Source organism: Antrostomus carolinensis, unplaced genomic scaffold, assembly GCF_000700745.2.
Source record: "Antrostomus carolinensis isolate BGI_N321 unplaced genomic scaffold, ASM70074v2 scaffold49342, whole genome shotgun sequence".
NCBI classification, from domain to species: Eukaryota; Metazoa; Chordata; class Aves; order Caprimulgiformes; family Caprimulgidae; genus Antrostomus; species Antrostomus carolinensis.
Genome location: NW_010302622.1, coordinates 1011 through 14038, shown reverse-complemented (window position 1 = coordinate 14038; position 13028 = coordinate 1011). Strand labels below are relative to the sequence as shown.

The 13028-nt window shown below is 40.9% G+C and overlaps 1 protein-coding gene across 1 annotated transcript; it reads right to left on the bottom strand.

Annotated features, from left to right (window-relative positions):
- Positions 1 to 3133: 3133 nt before the first annotated feature.
- Positions 3134 to 12640, bottom strand: ISY1 (ISY1 spliceosome associated protein; the record flags this gene model as incomplete). Its single annotated transcript, XM_010163844.1, has 9 exons — positions 3134 to 3353; positions 4869 to 4955; positions 6052 to 6161; positions 7839 to 7961; positions 8848 to 8965; positions 9675 to 9787; positions 9968 to 10010; positions 10735 to 10800; positions 12589 to 12640. Coding segments are annotated over 9 exons (820 nt in total), but the record flags the coding sequence as incomplete, so codon positions are not given.
- Between the last annotated feature and the right edge of the window lie 388 nt (positions 12641 to 13028).

Below are 13028 nucleotides of genomic sequence, written 5' to 3'. Positions count from 1 at the left end.
GGGGGGGCGGTGGTACCAGCTTAGCAGCCAAGGAGACAGCGGCGCTGAATTCCCACTGAGGAATTTAGGAATTCCCACCACGTTTGTCTTTCCTAACAAATCAGACACTTTCTGGCTCTTCAGGAATCAATGCTTTTTCCCAAAAACCGTATTACCGATACACACAAAGCCTGTGGTACCTCAGATGTTGGATCTGCATTGCAAAGGCATTTCCCAGCAACTAGACTTTCAAATGAGAAAACAAGCACAAAACATCATTAATTAACAGATACTCTGCAAAGTTCTCTCTGCTCACCTTGCTCCTGTGCTAATGCAGATCAGGCACATCCACCTATTTCCTCATACTGCCCACAAATAGCTCTCACCCCCCTTCCTCAGACTCCTGATTACACGGCACTCTGCGGTCCAGACAAAGATGAATGAAGGCGTCGTTCAATCTGCACCACTTACCGTGGTTGGCATTAAATGAAACAGAACTGAACGTGTTTCTGAAACACAAAAGCCAACCAGAACGGATGCAGAGAACAGAACCATTAGGGAGGCTGTGCCCTCAAAGCTCACGCACAGCACAGAGCTCTGAAGCAGACAGAAGAACAAGCCACACGTAACCATGTACAAAGTGATGAGTATTTTATAACCTAGGCATGTTCAAGGTTGAGGCATTATATAGATGGTGAGAGTTACACACCTGACAGCCCATGTGCATGAGTCAATGCAGAGCCTGCACCATTTCCTCCTCTAGGCCAAACTCCAAGCCACTTTCCAGGCTTTGGCCACAGAAGTTTCCCAGCCCCAACTCCACAGCAAGCAGAACACAGGCATTTTGCTATAGGCCACTGCTGGCAAACAATTACTCTGCAATTTATTGGCTCAGATGCAGCCAAAAAGAGCATTCAGCTTCAAAAAGCTTAGCACTCAGAGCTTCAGGGTGAACACTCAGTACGGCAGGGTCAAGCAGCAGCCACAGTTTGCACTGCACAGTTCCACATCGTGTTTTCATACATTTATTCCATTTCTGTGTCAGTCAGCAGAGATCAGCACTGCCTTACAGACTTCTTAATGACTTCTATGTCATTAGATTGGTCTTGTTCAGGGCTAGCAGCTCATTCTTTCCCTTTATTCTTTTTTCTAATCCCTCTGTCATTATCACTCCGTCCCTGATCTGTCTTTACCCTTCTGGTTTCTGTTACAGATTCATACAGTGACAGAAGGGATCAACCATCAGTATTATCAAACTCCCAGACTGACTCAGGCCAAAAAAACTACTTGGGTTTTTTCCCCTTAAACCTAGTTTGGTCATCTCCAGCGTATAGTTTAGCAAATCTACAGCAAGACTGGCATTCTTCTTCTGAGCACTGTTCTCCTAGAAGAAAAACAAAGACAGACAGACAGAGAGAGAGACAGACAGAGAGACAGATGTACAGTCCAGCAGCAGCATGGTTGGCAAGGGGCTGTTCACAACGGTGCTTGAACTCTAAACGCTTTTTTGGCAAGCCCATTTGGCTGCTCTAGGTTTTCAGTTGGTGTCATGCGAGTCCTCTGCCCTGGTCATACTATGGTTTGGTGACCAACACTCCTGAAGCGTGATAAAGAATTGGCAAGACTGCCTGCCAATTTATTAAGCTCCAGGAACTCAGTTAGTGGCTTAGTACCAGGCAACAAAGCCTTCACCCTTCACATACTCATCTTTTACACAGGTGAAGTACACTAGTCTGATCCAGTACTGCTGGTTCATAAACCTGTTAGCACATCCAACACGGAAGGAGACTATTTTTCCATTCCTGGTGGCTGGGTTTCAGGGAAGGAACTCTAGGAAACTGTTGTCTTTTACAGCAATACAGATAGCATGTCGATAAAAGCACATCACCTTCTCTAGACCCAAGAACAGAAAACACTCAAGGGGTAGCAGCAAAAAATAACAGCAGCTTTGGATAGATGCTTGCAACTCAGAGCACACAAATTACTGCAAGTCAGAAACATGCGCGTTTGCTGCTTTATTACAAAGCAGAGAAAGTTAAGCTGCTAATAGGAAGAGAAAAGAATTTGTAGTTTTCTGCTTGCTATCAATACTGGAGTTTTTGATTTCTCTTTTTTGTTTGGTTAAGATTTGAATTTGGCAGCTATGCTTCCCACTTTTTCAAGGCTTTTTTGTTTAATCATTTACATCAAGTAAGACAAAGCTTGCCTCTGTAATTTAGAGCTTTGACCATTCTGGAGTGGATTAGTTACAACAGACAGAGCTGAGTACTCAAGAGCATCTAGAAACTCTAAGTAGTCCCAGACAGGGTTACTTGGTTGTTAAATACTATATTCTTTAGGTAGCACTTATACTCCATGGCTGCAGATGTTCAATTTAAGATTTCATTCGTTCAGACCTGTGTAACAATGTTAGTCACCTGTAAGACTCTAAACAGGCTCTGCTGTAATCTGCCTCTTGTCCCAGGATATACAAGGTAAGAGCAGTAGGGGATGCACAGCTTCGAATCCCTACATGGGGGGCTGTTTATGATCCCCTTCTTTGACACAATCTTTTGAGCTAGAACGAAAACAAGACATCAGGTTGTAAATAAGTTTTACTAAAACTATTTGAACAAAGTATTGCAAAGTTGGAAGTATTTACAATAGTTGCTGAAATATCCAGCATTTAAGCAATTCACCCAGGCACAGTTACAAACCACAGGAGGGGAACAGCTTTTTATGCATGTGTTATACAAAGAACCAAATCAACTTCAAAGCCAGTCATTAAGATCTGCCATCAAGGTACCCTAAGCAGGTTCTCCGCTATTCTGGGAAACTAACCAGGCAAACAAAGTCACTTCTTAGAGTGACTTAGTCTCTCAACACAAGAAAGATGTGTGTGCTTACAGTCAGGATACAGCAGAGGGAACGGCAGTAACACAGTTAGCTTTCCTTCAGGGCCAAAGGAGTCCCTGGGTTTGTGGTTCTATCTGTAAGAGGCACTGCTGCACAGACTGTTTTACAAAGTGAAAGGATTGAAGACACTTACTGAACATGCAGAGACAAGTTAACTAACCTAGTTTTCATCTTTTTCAGCACTGAAGTGCAAGTCATCCTAGTGGATAAACCAAAGCGATGGTTTTCCTTCTGCAGAACACACTGTAAATTCATCCGTTTCCTCTCAACATCCACAGGGACTTTCAGAGCTAAAAGTGATTGCTACCAGAATACAGGAACCTGTTGCTTTAAGGTGGATTATATAAAAACCAGGACATACTGGTGCCATGTTACAATCCTAAAAGTGTTTTTGCTTCTTCACTCTGTGCCATGAGGGTTTCACTGGCATACTTCTGAAGAAGTTCCATCTTCTTTCTCCGTACCAGAGCTTCCTCAATCTGCAAATATAAAAGTAGGGTGACATTCAGCTTAATTGAGATGCTGAAACCTGCCATGCTTGGCCAGTAAGACAGGGGGAAGAAAAACACAGGACACAGACTGTGAAAGTTAAAGGTGTGTACTAACGTAAAAGTATTTGAATTAGGATGAGTCAGGACTATCTTTTTTTAATACTCAACTGAAGCTCGTGGAAGTCAAAAGAAGCAGTAATACAGACTGCTTCTTCTGCTTCCACTTCAGATCTCTGCTCCTACCCTTTTTAATTCGGATGTTAGCCGCAATTTTATTTTACTCTCAGTACAGTCACTTGAATTCTGTTTCAAATAATTGTCTCAGATGCAGCTTTAACAAATGCAGAGGAGTGCAGTTATGCCACACTACTCCACACCCCTGAAACAACATTTAGCGACTGTGCCTTTCCCATTAGCAACAGCTATGAACCTCTTGCCTAAATTTTGCCTAGAAGTGCCAGCAATACATGGTATTTTAATGAGCATATACTTCAAAGATCTGATAGATCTTTGTAAGAGATCCTGTAAGACTTGTTTTAAACTCAGTAATGGTTTTCTGTTTGTCCAAATCACACACAGCATCTCTCAAAAAGAAGAGTTCTGCACCTTAGCTTTCTGTAATATAGAACCTGGAAGGCATAATCCCATAGGCATGAGGTATGGAGGGATTTGCCACTAAAAAAGAGAAAATATTACACTGACTACTGTCTAATGAGAAGAGATTTCTGTGTAGATCAGTGATTATGTATCAGGAAGCCAGTTCTGACTATGAGTTACACTCTCTTAAGTAAGAGAATACCATCGCCCAGAGAGCAATGTTTTTAATCATTATTTCTCTCCTGCAGTTCTGACAAGCCATTACATGTATATTTTGTTGAACGTGCAGGATCAAGACTTCACAGCAGAATACAGCATTGTCATCTGACGAGAAGACAGCAGGGGACAAACCACCACATGCTCTCTGGGTGATGTAAAGGCAGGAATACCTGCCCAAAGATACCTAACTCCAGAACCTTGTTGCCTGAGTTATATTTCAAATAACCTGTCACTGTTAAGGGAATATATACCCTAGAGCAGTTTCAAAATATAATCATCAATTCAAGGTCATGTCATCAAAATAATTTTAGAAAACTTATGAGAATAAACCCTGCAAATCAGGAGTCATCGCACTAAATTTAAAAAAAAAAAGTTAGATTGTCAGTAGAGAAGCACAGTAAAGCCACAGTAGGCAATCATGGTGATCTCCATCATAACACCACAACACTTTCCAATTTCTGTAATACTTAGGAAGGTTTTGGAAATTCTCAGGTGAAAACGGTTATAGTAATGGCACCATAATCCTGGCCAGTTCCACAGCATTTGCAAGAGGATTAAACAGCTGCAGAGTCAAGTCACAGGAATAACAAACTGAGGACATTTTTACTGATGACCTGCCACAAGTTAAGATCTCTGTCCTGCAAAAGCCAGGGCATATCTCTGTGACTTAGTTCTCTTATGTCTTACCTCCTGTTGAGATGGCACTGGAACATGTGCAATAAATTTCTGTTGGCCTTCTTCACATTCTTTTTCCTTGCCACCTTCCTCATCAGACTAAAAGAAAAAAAAAATTAAGCCACATCAAGTTTACTTTCTGAAGGAGGCATCAAACCCAACTATTTCACTTGCTCTGCCAGAAGGAATCAGATAGAAAATGATCGATGCTATAAACACAACTAGGTGAACTGGACCAAATAACAAAGCAACATGGCAAGCATCACATTCAGATCCTGCTCCTTGACATTTTCAGGACTGTTGCTTTCCCTCTTAGGGCTTTTCCTCTGCCGTGGTATGGGCATGAATGTAAAGCTACATTCCCTCCTCTTCCATATCTCTCTGGCTGCCATAGCAAAGCTATAAACAGAAGAGCAGCTAGCTAACCAAGAAGCAAGTACCTTAAAAATACATGTACCACTTCCCTATATGGCTCTGTACTGCTTCCTTCTCAGGTCTGAGAGCTCAGCTTATGAATCACGAGATAATACAAATAAAACAGAGTCCTGAAGGAACAACCAATTTTATCTTATGGACTATTTCCTTTTTATTCTTGTGATAAACCCATTTAGGCACAGACTACAAAAAGAGGACTTGTTTCCAGTACCTCTTTTACAGGTCTCTAAGAGCACAGGCAACATCACTCACTTCTCTTACTGACGCTGGGAGCAGGGAGAAAAAAGCAGCAGGGTGACGGCAGCATCAGCAAAGCCTCGCTGTATCCGGATTCAACCATAAACAAGACACTGCGACCCCTGGTTTTGCCACGTGTTGACAGTATGAAATTATACTGTACACAAAACTACTTGTGCTGTTACTGATGTAGATTGTAGAAGCAAGACTGATGGGCGTTAATAACACGCTACCTGGCAAGTACCAGCATTGCAGGCAGTGACAGTTAAATCACAACAAGGTCTCGGCTGTTCGCTGTTTCTCACCCCAGTAAGAAGCCTTCCCTGGCTGCCAGCTTTCATTGCTCTCTAAACTGGGACCAAGTGTGCTCATCTACTTCTGATTTTAACTGAACAGGGACAATTATAGTAAGTCAGGCAGAGAGAAGGGCAGAACGCAGCAGCTTCTGGGCAGAATAACTCTACTTCCAAGAAGGCAGCATAGACAACACATGAAATGTTACATCACCTTAGCCATCACATACCTCATCATCGTTGACAGCATAGATATTTACTTCCTCCTCTTCCTCCTCCTCACCTCTCGCAAGTCGTTCTTCTCTCTCCTTTTTCCATTTTTCCACTGCTTCTGCCATAACTGGTTAGCAAAGGGAAATGGCAAATGTATCTGAGAGTAAGTTAAAGCAGCACGGTCCAGCTGTAGCCCCAGTTTCCTCAAGAACAGCTCTGCAGCAACTGAAGTTAAAGTTCTCTTGATTTTTCTCTTATTTCCAAAGCTTCTCCAACAGACTTAAATCCTCTACATCAGTAACACACACTTACTGTAGAACCTCAATGTAGTATCTAATAAAGTATACCCACGTAGTGTGAGCAAAACCCAATGCAGCATTGTGAAAGTGTAGTACTTGCTAATGCCTTAATTTGGATACATTTTAGGCTCCAAATGTCATGGTTAAATAGCCACCTACTTTCTGAACTGAATAACGAGGTCAAACAACCAGGCTAAGTGGCTCTTATAGCTCTGTGGCATGTCAGCAGCTAAAGGAATGGTGATCACCATGTAATTAAACATGATGACACCCCTTAGAGTGACCACCCACCTGAGTTTCTTTTCATCTGGCAGTGTATTTCTCTTATTTTGTAGCATGATTCCAACTCTGTAACTTGACGTTAGCTAGGAGTTGCTGGGCTGCTTTATCTCTACTACACAGCAAAGTGCTAGTAAGAGCACTAAAACAAGTTTTAAGAAGCTTAATCAGTAACATCACCAGTGTATAAGAATCCTAGGGAGGTGCAAGGTAGTCATTCCCCCGGCTCTCAAAGATTAAACATTAAAACACTCTCCCCGAGAAAACAAAATCTAACTAACTAGTGGCACATGGCACCATTTTTGTGTGGTTTTGTAATAGAAAAGGTACCTCAAATTAAGAAGTTTTTACAATACTTTGTTTCACAACAATGTAACTCTTCTGGTAGCAAGGTAAAAACCACAAGTGCCTAGACAACAAGTGACCCTAGGGAATCAGCTATTGTGCACTAACAGTACACCTACTGGTTCTGTTAGCATCTCTAGCCTTGATATTGCAAGTGGCACAATCACCAAAGATGGTCATTTTCTCAAATAGCCACATGAATGCAGATGAGCCACCTCTCCTGTCTGCAGTTACCAAGGTGAGAAGATGAACACAGAGCGGGAGGCCTTCCTGGGAGCGCTGCACCACACAACTTCCCTTCTTCCACCATCAATCGCCTGCCAGCCAGCTACTGCTCACTTGGTGTGAGGCTCTAGGCTGTGCTGCAGGACACAGATAAATGAACTATTTCCTTTATTCCCCTCTTCGTTCCTCCCTGTGCTATAATCTAACTGACAAGGCATGATCTCTAACACATGGTACTAAGATCTCACACCTGGAGAAGGGGTAAGTATAAGAAGTGGATGACCACACCAAGAGATAATAAGTGTTGATAACAGTTACAAGTTCAGTAACTTGAAGTCATTTAAACAAGTCAGTTCCTGCAGTTTCATGTAAAGATTTTCTCTGTAATTCCAGAGAGATAAAAAGCACATCCCCTTGCCCTGAAATGCCTTACACAAGGGGGTTGGAACTAGATGATCTTTAAGGTCCCTTCCAACCCAAACCATTCTGTGATTCTATGATCTGGGTACCCATGTGACAGATGAAATCTGACAGCTTAAGCACAAGACAACATCCGTGGGGAAGGAGGAGGTGGTGGAGGGGGGAGATATCTTAACTTCAGAGTCCGTTATCACCCCTTCCTGGACTGATTTATGCAGGTTTTGAATCTCACGTACGTTTCTTTTCATATTCTTGTTCCAGTGGCTCCAGAATCCCATCCTCTTCATCCCTGTAGCCATAGTATTCTGCATCAATGGATTTCATAAGCTCAGCTCGAGTTTTCCGAGGTGGTGGAAGGGCTGAAAGAACACACGACTGTCATCCATCCAGGTCCATCCTGACAGCTTGCTGTGCATGCCCAGATCCTATCAGCCTCACAGCAACAACAGCTACCTCAGTTAAGCTCCTGAGCTATGCATGATCTGAGCTGCTGGCAGTATTGGGAGTACTGGTATTTTACACTGGACTGCCCAGAACGGTTTGAATACATGACCTGATGCTTCATATTAAACAGTTTCACCCTGAGGCAATTCTACACTGGCATGCATGAGGTTGTTTTTCCCTCTGTAGTGGAGCCCCAGTACCAAGGAAGACTACTCTATGAAAGGAGCTAAAAACTGCTCCAAGCTCCCCCAGATGAGGTAGTACCTCCTGTAATTTTAATTTGCAGCTGGCAAGTAAGAAAGAGTTGACTCTATAAGCCTGCCTCACCTTCAGGTCCAAGTAAATCCCACTCGTTCTGTGACAAATCAATATATAAAGTTTTATCCACTTACATCTATTTTTTCCTATTATGAAAGTTGATTCCTGCTTCTAAAATTATGTTTGAGCCAACTTTTTTTTTTGATTCTGAACTCAGAGTACTATTTAGAACTTACCAACAAAGGCAACCTATTACACTGGAAAGTTCCTCTAGAACATCAGTCCTTGCCATGTGGAACTCCCAGTAGAAAACAGTTGACTCTTTTCTACGTGTCTTTAATTGCAAACAGTCAAACGTGTTCTTTGCCCAGAGAAATAGCATTTAATTAATTACTTGTGTTCAGCGTTTCACTTAACTGTTCTAAGACACAGGCCAGAACACGCTGTTACTGGCATTCCCCACATACTGCAGCAGGCATTTTACTCAATTTTACTCATACTACTATGTAGGTTCATATCTGGGAAGAGTTGCTATTTACTTACGTTCCTTTTCAAAAAGTTCTCTAACTCCTGGTAAATCCTTTGCAGCTCCAAAATATTTGTAACCTCTGTTTCCTGGAACTTCTTTCCCTTCATGATCCAACATTTTCGGTCCAATCCGCTGGAAAATAGACAGAGTTAATTGTTTAAAATTTTATTCCTCTTGCATCTTGTATTTCCTGGTTTCTTGGGCATCTTAATAGATTAAAAGCTTGAGAAAGGAGATACGCTTCAAACTACCCTGCTACCCCACAGGTACAACATCCTTACAGCTTGTTTTTTACAAGTTCTCTGTTTCTACTACAAATCACATTTAAAACGACCACACAAACCAGAGAGTCCCCATATCAGATTGATCTTCACAAAACATCTAAACCCATCTTATTCTCTGTACCAGTATATTCAAGCACCAGATAAACAAGCACTGCTAACCCTGATGATAAGCATGCTTTTGATGGTTTGCCAAGTCATAGTGTCTTATTTCATTTTCAGCAGTAACTAGGTGAGCCAAATGAAAACCCTTCTACAGACTAATAGAGCACAACATAGAAAAACAACACCTGCTGGTGGGTAAAATCAGACCATCACTGCAAACTCTTAACAGAAAGGCAAGACTCCTTGAACCTGTGCTCCAAATGAAAAGGCTGATTTGCTCATCATGGAAACAAGTATTTTTTCTAACACAACATTTTTAGGGGCTGAATAAAGTTCCTCTCTAATAAACGTTGGCCGAGTAATACGTGGTTAACTAAACTCTGCACAGATTTTTCTCATTAGTCACTTAACTTGTAAGCAGAACAACCATGTAGTACAAGATAATCTCAACTTACAGCGTAATCAGGACCTCCTAGCTCCTTTATTCTGAACTCCCAGTGTCCTTTCTCCCTCAGAAGTTTGTTTATTTCATCATTCAGGTCCCGAATTCTGAATTCACCCAATCCAGCTGTTAGAAAAAAAAAAAAAAGAGCAATAAATTAGGCAGCTTACCAGAAGCACCAGAGTAATTTCAGAATTTACACAATGGAAACAATATAGTTCACATGAAATGTGATTTTTTTTTATTTTACTGTAACTGCTTAGGACTGGAGATTAAAAAAATAAAATATAATTAGAAAAATCTTACCATTTTGAATCTGTGCCACTTTCTTGGAAATCTCCCCAATGATCTAGTTAAATAAGAACACCGATGTGAATTATCAACTTCCTCCCCCCTGAAAAAAAACCTAGAAAAGGGTAAAACAAATCCTAGAAAGATCCAACTTCTAAGTTGGCTTTTTGATCTAGAAAATGGACCTGAGCCTGTCAACTTCAAATATCAACACAGATTTTATTCAGACACAAACATAGCACCTCAGAGGCTTAACAAGCAAGGAAACATTTTTACAGCAGTTCATGTGATGAGGGCAGGACCAGGGAAGTACAGAGAAAGGCTGAGAGAGAACTGACTGGCTTTGATAGGCCTTCAGAGAAGAAAAGGAGTATCAACCACCTTGTGGAGGGTACAGAGAAGACAGAGACAGTTTGAGATGTGCATAACAACAGAATAAGCAGCAACAAACACAAGCTGGGACAGGGGAAACTCTGATTAAATTCAAGGGAAAAAATCATTAAGAAGGTAATCAAACACCGGAACAGCCCCCAGAATATTGTGGGATCCAAATCCCTGTAGATATTCAAAACTCAGCTGGACATTGCCCTGAGCAACTTCATGTGGCAGGACCTTCTCTGAACACCGTGGTGAACTATACGACCTTGCAATCTAAATTATTCTGTGATTTAACTGTCAGCACACTGAAGAAGTCTGAAAACCATCTGTAAGCAGGCTGTCCAAATAGGAAGTGCTAAAATTCTACTACTATGGAACTGGAAAAATCTATAGTTGGACATTACCTGTCGCCTCCATTTCTCAGCTTTAGGCAACTCATTACACTCTGACGCAAGGAAAGGTCTTCGTTCCTGTTTGACAGAAAGCCACACACCACAACATTTTAACCTGCCATCAATACAGCCACAGCATTTCAGGCAAACTTGATTGTTTGATTAATCCCAAACTACGCTACCAAGCTCCGGTGCCTTCTGCTCCCACTGATTTTTATGAAGTGGAAAACAATGGTGATTCCCAGCCCTGCCAAATAAACTGTCACAGACTGTAACAATCTACTGAAATCCACTTTATTCAAAACAAAACCTGTCACCTGTTTTTTCAAATCATCCCTCACTCCTCTGCAATATAAATAATGTTCCATTTAGGACAGCTGAATTACAACATCATTTTCAATATGCTGGCATCTAAATAAAATCTGTTGTTTTCCCAGCAGCTCTTCAGTTTAAGCCTTTCTTTTGCAATTGCTACTATCTAAATACTGTAATTTTTTTCCAAGATTATTCTGGTTTTTATTCTCCCAACTACAGTTTATCCAAAACACCTTTTTCCCAACCTTCTTCACATTCTGTTGACTTGCTTACACAAACTAATACTTCACCTTACCTCTAGGACTCAGGGAAGGGGACCAACCTTCCCTACAGTACTTCCACAGTTAAACATTTTATGTAGTGAAAAGCCATCCTTCACATAATATATCAGAAACTACATTTCATCTTATTCTCTGGCTGTTGTTCATGGAATTTTTTTTATCTACAGTTTCCCCTCACTGTTATTTTCCACTTTAGCACTTCATGTTCCTTGCACTGGTGTATAAAACACGAGTTTTTAAAAGTGCAAACACAGGACACCTCAGTTAGTTTCCAGAATTCCTTCACTGGTTACCCAAAATGAAAAATTATAAACCTGTCTAAAATAAGTTACTGAGAACACTCTGATCCTCACACATACATCCTTGCAACTTGAGTTACTATGCAGTGAAAAATGTACAGGAATATCCAGATAGTTGAGAGTCAGTCTCTAAGGTTTTGTGTGGGTTCAGAGGTGCTATTTCTTTCATTATAGTGGTGGGTTTTTTTTAAATTACAAAGTTGTTAAGTCCAATTTTTTTTTCAATCTTAAACTAATTAAAAAACGCTGCATGATAGTGCAGACAATTGTGAACAGATGCACAGCTATCATGTTGAGTTAAGAACATGCCAAGGTTACGTCTCACACAAGCCTTGAGTTCACAGTGATCCTGAAGGCCTCTGTTTCGTGGTGTGGTTACTGTTTTGTCAGAATATTGCCAATGAACAAGATTAGGAGAAGGCTTTTTCTACCTCTTCTGGGATGAAACCCAAACAATTCTTGTGATCACTGTCAGTAGAAATAAGTGCATGTCCATCTACTTGTGTAAGTAGTTGCAGAAGGAGATAATTTCAGCCTCAAAAGTAATTTTCATTTTCTGCCCAGCATGTTGCCTCTATTTATACCATTATTGTAGCTTGTTGTTTGTTTTGTTTGTTGTTTTTTTTCCCCCAAACTATTACATACTCCATCTACATTACATTAAAAAATTAAGTTATGTTCAATTTGCAATTTCTTCTCGGCAGCCAAGCCAACATACCTCTGAAACATAAGTATATCTGGACTTTTAAACAAGTTATTTAGTTAGGCAAATTCTATTTACCATTCCTGGTTTGTGTCACTGTGAAATACAGTCCCTACTTCAGCTGCTTTCCAGGTGCCTAATGTCAGACTCCTGTAGGATACCTGTATCTGGCATACAACCCTTCTGACAGCTGCCACGCAGCTCCCTGCATGACCTGCGTTCAACTCTTCACTAGATTTAACAGAACTTTAGGTTTTTTACACCATACCTTAACTTTTCCTTCCTCAAGCTGAGCTTGCCGAAATCTTGCCAAGGCCGTCCTAAAGAAAAGAAAGGAAGCAGAGTTACTTTTACAAACCTGCACTCCAACAAGAACAAGTTTTGCTCTGGATGTTTATTATGGACTTAATTACAGTCTGTAGAAAATAAAGGCTTAAAAGTATTCATTGACTAGCTCTTCTGACTAGTGACTTCATCACGAGAAATCCTCAGTGGTTCATTTCTTAGATGAATATAAATCCTGGTAAGCAGCTAATTATTTTTCCTGTTAGCATATGTCAGCCTGTTAGATATTAGCAAAAGGACATCAACAGGTTATAAGCACAAAGCTCTGTCCTAGCAGAGGACATATCAGAAAGCAAACAAAAAACTCAAGAGAAAAGCAGCTTCAGTGAGGAAAGCAGCAGTTAGTAATCAAGTTTATTAAGA